At 37.2% G+C, this 8,578-nt stretch overlaps 1 protein-coding gene across 1 annotated transcript; it reads left to right on the plus strand.

Moving 5' to 3' along the window:
- The first annotated feature begins 224 nt into the window (after positions 1 to 224).
- Positions 225 to 7,684, plus strand: LOC132871292 (CD48 antigen-like). The gene is made up of 3 exons (XM_060905409.1): positions 225 to 282; positions 6,797 to 7,090; positions 7,377 to 7,684. Exons 1-3 carry the CDS (start codon positions 225 to 227, stop codon positions 7,682 to 7,684), a joined length of 660 nt encoding a protein of 219 aa, XP_060761392.1.
- Positions 7,685 to 8,578: the final 894 nt, after the last annotated feature.

Raw genomic sequence — 8,578 nt, forward strand, 5'->3', positions numbered from 1 at the left:
GCTAGGATAGGCTCCAGCTTGCCTGCGACCCTGTAGAACAGGATAAAGCGGCTACAGATAATGAGATGAGATGAGATGAGATGAGATGAGATGAGATGAGATGAGAGCTTATGAATGCTGCTACAATTTTAATGGTAAATACTAAATGCGAATAAAAATGCTGTTCAGTAGACGTTCCGTATAACCAAACTCTCACTTCCTGAGTCCAAGAAGGAAGTTGCATGATGGTGGCAGTGATGCAGCTTGTCTCATTCTTTCTCTTCATATTCATCCCAATCACAGGTAAACTAATCTTCTACAGTCTTTCTAACTGAAGAGTAATGTAAAGTGTGTGATTTACTATTACTTACAGTGAGCTTTAGATAGCAGACAGTGCTAAAAATAATAATAATATGATCCATTGTGTTGTACATTGTTAAACATCAGCTCGCGCTTAAAATTGTTGAAAGTCATCTGGGTAACAATGGGATTATTTCAGGCCATTGATGATAGTCACTGTCAACAAATTACTAAAAAAAAAAGGTTTTGTTGCTGTGATTCAATATTCTACATCTCATCTCATCTCATTATCTGTAGCCGCTTTATCCTTCTACAGGGTCGCAGGCAAGCTGGAGCCTATCCCAGCTGACTATGGGCGAAAGGCGGGGTACACCCTGGACAAGTCGCCAGGTCATCACAGGGCTGACACATAGACACAGACAACCATTCACACTCACATTCACACCTACGGTCAATTTAGAGTCACCAGTTAACCTAACCTGCATGTCTTTGGACTGTGGGGGAAACCGGAGCACCCGGAGGAAACCCACGCGGACACGGGGAGAACATGCAAACTCCACACAGAAAGGCCCTCGCCGGCCCCGGGGCTCGAACCCGGACCTTCTTGCTGTGAGGCGACAGTGCTAACCACTACACCACCGTGCCGCCCATATTCTACATCAAATTACACAATTACTACAAAATTTGTACCATTACACACACCATACAAGGCACAAAAACCTGCTCTTTTCAGACAGAGAGGTAACATTAAAGGAGTTTAAAAAAAGACAGCTCTTTTGAGATGTTGTTGAGAATCAACTGATGGGTGATGACAGTATATAAATGGTTTTCTGTGTCTAAATCTGATTTCTGAGAGCCAGCTTGTCATTTCAAATTAGCATTAAGGGTTCTACCGACTTACAATTTGAAAGAGGCGTTCACTGGCGGCACAGTGGTGTAGTAGTTAGCACTGTCGCCTCACAGCAAGAAGGTTCTGGGTTTGAGCCCAGCGGCTGACGGGGGCCTTTCTGTGTGCAGTTTAGATGTTCCCCATGTTTGTGCGGGTTTCCTCCAGGTGCTCTGGTTTCCTCTACAGTCCAAAGACATGCAGTTAGGTTAACGTGGGTCAGCCATGGTCTGAGGTTGGGCTGAAGTCCTCTTGAGCAAGGCACCTAACCCACACCCGCTCCCTGGGCAGTGTAGCATAACTGTCCACTGCTCTGCGTATGTATGTGTGTGTGTGTGTGTGTGTGTGTGTGTGTGTGTGTGTGTGTGTGTGTGTGTGCGCTCATTGCTCACTTATGTGTGCATGTGTGTGTTCACTGCTTCAGATGGGTTAAAAGCAGAGGTTAAATTTCACTGTGTGCTTGAGTGTACGTGTGACAAATAAAGGCTTCTTCTCTTCTTCTATTTCAGAAGGCCAGCTATTCATTAAATATACATTTATACAGGCAAGATTTTGTAAGCTTTTATATTTTGAAGTAGTGAAAAATATCATTGTGAAGCAGTGTTATTTACTTTCAAAAGAAAATCTTCAGTTTACTCTGGTTCTTTCCATCTCGGTAAAAAAAAAAAACAGCTGACGCTGACAGTTTCACAATTCATGTTGGTTTGCGGGTGTCTCTTTTTTTGTTTTTTTCTTTCTTTCTGTTCAGTGCAGTGGGGCCACTATTCTCTGTATAGTTAATACTTTGATTATAGGTTAGGATAAATCTAGTACTAAAGAGGAATGAACATATTAAAGAGGCATGACTTATAACTGAAATGTACACTATAATAACTCTAAATTGATTTACTACCTTGAAATAATAATATACCGTAATTATTCGAAATAAAAAATATAATGTCTTGAAATGAGCTGAAAGATGAAATAACAAGATCGGTTTAAATAATACAATAATATATTAAAATGGTGAGATAACATCATGATAAAATGACATAGAGTACTATCTTACAATCGTGAGCTATGAAGTGAAAATAACAAAGAGCCATATCTTTAAAAATAAAGATATCTTTAAATATCAAGATAACAATTAATTTATTAATTCATTCAGTTTCAGTAACCACATCATCCTGTATCTGGAACCTCAACCAGGAACAACAGGTGCAAGAAAAAAAAGAAGAGAATGGGGCAAATGCTGTACCACACTGTCATACTAAAAACTGTTTATTATCTAGTTAAAAGCAGACTGTTTATGCCTTTACGAATAATAATAATAATAATAATAAGAAGAAGAAGAAGAAGAAGAAGAAGAAGAAGAAAAGGACAGGAAAGGCAGGCAACTGCTTTGGGTCCTGAGCTTATGTATCTCTCTCTCTCTCTCTCTCTCTCTCTCTCTCATATATATATATATATATATATATATATATATATATATATATATATATATATGTGTGTGTGTGTGTGTGTGTTGGTCAATCCAATGAGTGATGTAAACAAACCTTTTTTATGAAGGCATAGAGAAACTACCAGCTGTAGTAAATCATAATCACTAACAGGAAGTTAAGAGACCTCGGCCTTGGCAAGATAAGAGACATTTTGGAAGTTTCAGCACCTCTGAATTAAGAATCTAAGTGAGCGTATGTAAATTTTTGACCTAGTATGTATAATTTTGACCCTGTGTTGATTTCAGAAAACCCAAAGGAATTTAAAACTTGTGCATCAAATTTTAGTGTTGTTTTTTTTTAATTAAAGATGTGCAGTGGTGCTTGAAAGTTTGTGAACTTAAAGTAATAATAATTACACATTTAAACCATGTCTCACAACGTACAAGTAACCCTCTCACTGAAGCCCACTTACCCAGATAAAGAAAGAGTAAAAACCAAAAAGTCACATGTGTTTCATCATCAACACCCTTTCTAACAGCATGGCCAAGAGACAAGTCTATCCCCTCAACTGTTTGCCATATTTTTCAAATATTGTCATTATTGTGTCCAGTTTAACAACTGAACTTAGAACTGTTACTCAGATTATACCTCCTGCAGCGACGGTAGGTCCAAGATACAGTGGTGCTTGAAAGTTTGTGAACCCTTTAGAATTGTCTATATTTCTGCATAAATATGACCTAAAACATCATCAGATTTTCACACAAGTCCTAAAAGTAGATAAAGAGAACCCAGTTAAACAAATGAGACAAAATATTATACTTGGTCGTTTATTAATTGAGGAAAATGATCCAATATTACATATCTGTGAGTGGCAAAAGTATGTGAACCTCTAGGATTAGCAGTTAATTTGAAGGTGAAATTAGAGTCAGGTATTCTCAATCAATGGGATGACAATCAGGTGTAAGTGGGCACCCTGTTTTATTTAAAGAACAGGGATCTATCAAAGTCTGATCTTCACAATGCATGTTTGTGGAAGCGTATCATGGCATGAACAAAGGAGATTTCTGAGGACTTCAGAAAAAGCGCTGTTGATGCTCATCAGGCTGGAAAAGGTTACAAAACCATCTCTAAAGAGTTTGGACTCCACCAATCCACAGTCAGACAGATTGTGTACAAATGAAGGAAATTCAAGACCATTGTTACCCTCCCCAGGAGTGGTCGACCAACAAAGATCACTCCAAGAGCAAGGCGTGTAATAGTTGGCGGAGCCCAGGGTAACTTCTAAGCAACTGAAGGCCTCTCCCACATTGGCTAATGTTAATGTTCATGAGTCCACCATCAGGAGAACACTGAACAACAATGGTGTGCATGACAGGGTTGCAAGGAGAAAGCCACTGCTCTCCAAAAAGAACATTGCTGCTTGTCTGCAGTTTGCTAAAGATCACGTAGACAAGCCAGAAGGCTATTGGAAAAATGGTTTGTGGACAGATGAGACCAAAATAGAACTTTTTGGTTTAAATGAGAAGCGTTATGGTTGGAGAAAAGAAAACACTGCATTTCAGCATAAGAACCTTATTCCATCTGTGAAACGTGGTGGTGGTAGTATCATGGTTTGGGCCTGTTTTGCTGCATCTGGGCCAGGACGGCTTGCTGTCATTGATGGAACAATGAATTCTGAATTATACCAGCGAATTCTAAAGGAAAATGTCAGGACATCTGTCCATGAACTGAATCTCAAGAGAAGGTGGGTCATGCAGCAAGACAATGACCTGAAGCACACAAATTGTTCTACCAAAGAATGGTTAAAGATGAGTAAAGGTAATGTTTTGAAATGGACAAGTCAAAGTCCTGACCTTAATCCAATTGAAATGTTGTGGAAGGACCTGAAGCGAGCAGTTCATGTGAGGAAACCCACCAACATCCCAGAGTTGAAGCTGTTCTGTACGGATGAATGGGCTAAAATTCCTCCAAGCCGGTGTGCAGAACTGATCAACAGTTACCGCAAACATTTAGTTGCAGTTATTGCTGCTCAAGTGGGTCACACCAGATACTGAAAGCAAAGGTTCACATACTTTTGCCACTCACAGATATGTAATATTGGATCATTTTCCTCAATAAATAAATGACCAAGTATAATATTTTTGTCTCATTTGTTTAACTGGGTTCTCTTTATCTACTTTTAGGACTTGTGTGAAAATATGATGTTGTTTTAGGTCATATTTATGTAGAAATATAGAAAATTCTAAAGGGTTCACAAACTGTCAAGCACCACTGTACGTTTAATAATCTCAGAATTGCTATTTTGTATTCTTCTCATAGGAAATGCTCAATCGTTTAAACTAGTGTGCCTTTCCTGTCCTGTAACTACGTATGCCTCTGTTTGTTGATTGGTTGAGCATATACAGTATCTGCTGTGATGGTTGGAATAACCTGGGTGTTAGCAAAAAAGATGTTTCACAATATGATTGGCTAGAGCAGACCAAATACATACACACACACACACACACACACACACACACACATTTGAGAACTGAACTACCAAAGTTGATGTGAGAACTGTTTCACAAATCTGGAAATAAGTCCAGGCTTTTTCCACAAAAGCAATGTGATGCACAACTAAATGCTGCCAGTTATATATTGTATGACAACATTTCAAAAAATATTTATGAACTAAATATGTGTTCATTAATTGGAAAAATATTCGTGCATCTACTTTTATTTATTTGTGGATCACTGTTTCTTTGTGGATCTTGTTTTATTTTTGAAAAATTCATGTTATTTATGTGCAAATTATGCAACAAAAATACCACTGTTGTCCATTTGCCCTGAAACCAAAGGAGTCACCCGAGAAAATCGGTAGAATTTTCACATTGTGTGGGTCAGTTGGAACAGCACTCAAAAACTTACTTGTACACCAGGAGAAATAAAAGTATACATTTATTAGTCTTTGTGATTTAAATTATGACATGAGTCGTGACAATAGATCTTTGGATGTCGATTACACACATGAAGAAGTGCACATATAAAAATCACTAAATGCTGGTTTAATAAACAACTGAAAGGCAAGAAAGTCTGTTGTATAGCAGCTGCTGTAGTCTACAAATGTAGTAGCATTTTGATAGAAAAGACATGCAGCCATTAATTTCCACACTTGTAAAGATGGACTGGAACCTCCCTGATTAATGGTGAAGACATTATACTTATTTCTTTTGTTTTTTGTTGTTGTTGTTGTTGTTATTATTATTTTTGATCATACTAGCCATGATTACCATGGTTCTTAAGGTGTTAAGGTTTAACCATAAATCTAGGATTGAAAGAAAAAGATATATACAGTACCAGTCAAAAGTTTGGAAACACCTACAAATTCTATGTTTTTTCTTTATTTTAATTAACTAAAAGACACTTCGTGTCTAAAAATAATGACTGACTGTTATTTCTCTTTACTTAGTTGAGTGGTTCTTGCCATAATATGGATTACTACAGTTGTCGAACAGGGCTATTTACTACATTTTTATTATTTACTCTTTACTGGTTGATGGTGTCAAATGCATTAAGAAGGCAAGAAATTCCATTTTTGACAAGACACACTTGCGTTCCAGGTGACTACCTCATGAAGCTGGTTCAGATAATGCCAATAGAGTGTAAAGCTGTTATCAAGGTAAATAGTGATGACTTTGAAGAATCTAAGATGAAACGTTGTTTTTTTAACATTTTTTATGTTTACATATAATTCCATATGTTATTTCATGATGAGTTCAGTATTGTTCTACAATGTAGGAAAAAAAATATAAAAATAAAAACATCGAATTTGCAGGTGTTTCCAAACTTTTGACTGGTACTGTATATAATCCATTTCCTGCACCCCTGCTTTCCCACAATCTTACAAAGAGTTGGTGTCTTTACATTTTGGTCAAACTACTTAGTGTACAGTATACCATACAGTTAGGGATACGGCCCTGTAGTTCTACTGAATGCAGCTAAAGGAAATAAAGTTTGTCTATAATTTCATCAGAAATATCTTTGTTGTCAATGTTGAGACGTCATGTTAAAATAATGCATACCTAAATGGATTTGCCTATGCATGGCTTGTTCTAGCTTGGAATTTGTATTTATTTTGTTTATTTCTAAACAAATTGTGACATAAAAGACATAACATAATGCAAGTCATTACGGCATAACTAAATTGCTCATCTTTGCTTTTTCCCGACAGTGTCTGTTGAGATTTTTAAGCTGGTTAACAGTTCTGTTCAACTGGATGTACAGACAAAAAATTATGACTTCATCGACTTCACATGGATATTTAACAGAAGTAAAAACGTTGTGAAATACTTGAAAAATAATCCAGCTTTCAGATTCAGTGCTTATAAAAACAGAGAAGAGTTGAATGAGAGAAACCTAAGTCTGACACTGAAGAACTTGCAGAAGACTGATAGTGGACTCTATGAAGCAGCGGCATCTGGTGAACAAAACCGAATTGTGGCCAAGTACCAGTTAACTGTGTTGGGTAAGTCTTATTAAAATTGCAGTATTGATACAATAATCTTGTCAGTCTGAGATACTGTAAGAAGCCTTTCTTTTGTTCAATTCTGCATTTTAATCTGTAAAGTTTGATTATTTAATTAAGCAATGTCTCTATTGTAGTGATGTTTGAGGCCAGTTAGTTTTGTCTTTACCAAGATGTATATACTTGATGCATATAGAAACCAACAATTGTGTGCACTGACTAACAGGACAGGTGTGTGTGTGTGTGTGTGTGTGTGTGTGTGTGTGTGTGTGTGTGTGTGTCCTAGATCCGGTGAAGAAACCAGTCCTGAATGTCTCTCCCCAGCAAAGCACTGACATGTGTTATGTGACTCTCAGCTGTGAAGCTCAGAAGCTCTCAGTCACCGCTCACTGCTACAGTGACGGTTGTGCTACGAAGAAAGAGACATCAGCTGTAGATGGGTTCCATTCCCTCTCATTGTATATCAGTAACAGCATAATTATTTGTAATCACAGCAACCCAGTCAGCTGGAAAAATACAACTATGGAGATGGAAGAAGTGAAAAAACTCTGCCCTTCTGATGGTGTAAGCATGCACACATACTGCATGGAGTAAATTTAAATGGAAGGAAAATGACCATTCTTTATTAATGTACTCTCAATAATCAGTATTTGTTTTATTAAATTATTAGAGCTGAACATATTTTTAAACTCATTTTTTCAATTTATATTTTTCTTAATAATATTTTTTCTTCCTTTTAACATATGCAATTTTGTGATCTGCACATCAACAAATAAATTAGAGTCAGTGTTGTGCTGCCTGTGAGTTTTTCCAGCAGTTATGTTTATAATTTGCTGCCCACAGTTTAATGTTCACCTGCAGTTCAGATACAGAGGAACAGATTAATATCCCCTTAGAGTCTGGGGCACCAGTGCAATATTGTGGACCATCAACGGCACCTCATGTGAATTACTAAATCCTGTCCAAATATCAAACCTGCTCAACTTTTACATCCCGACGGTACTCTCTCTGTTATAGTGGAACATGATTTTCTCATTTCTGTATCTTGATAAAAATGGCACCAGAAAGAGAAAGAAGAACGAACATTCTGCATTTTGTATTTATACAGTTCTCCATTTTATTTCCATGAAAAAGCAGAACATACAGGTTTCTTGTAACAGCTGTTTCACAGCACATCCTTCCAGTGACATGGTCAGCTACTTCTGTCATGTCTGTGTCTGGTTACACTCAAGACTCCACTTCCCAGAATTCACAGTGGCCTTCAAATAGGGCCATCATGGACTACAACCCCGATTCCAAAAAAGTTGGGACAAAGTACAAATTGTAAATAAAAACGGAATGCAATAATTTACAAATCTCAAAAACTGATATTGTATTCACAATAGAACATAGACAACATATCAAATGTCGAAAGTGAGACATTTTGAAATTTCATGCCAAATATTGGCTCATTTGAAATTTCATGACAGCAACACATCTCAAAAAAAT

This window comes from Neoarius graeffei, chromosome 23, assembly GCF_027579695.1.
Source record: "Neoarius graeffei isolate fNeoGra1 chromosome 23, fNeoGra1.pri, whole genome shotgun sequence".
NCBI classification, from domain to species: domain Eukaryota; kingdom Metazoa; phylum Chordata; class Actinopteri; order Siluriformes; family Ariidae; genus Neoarius; species Neoarius graeffei.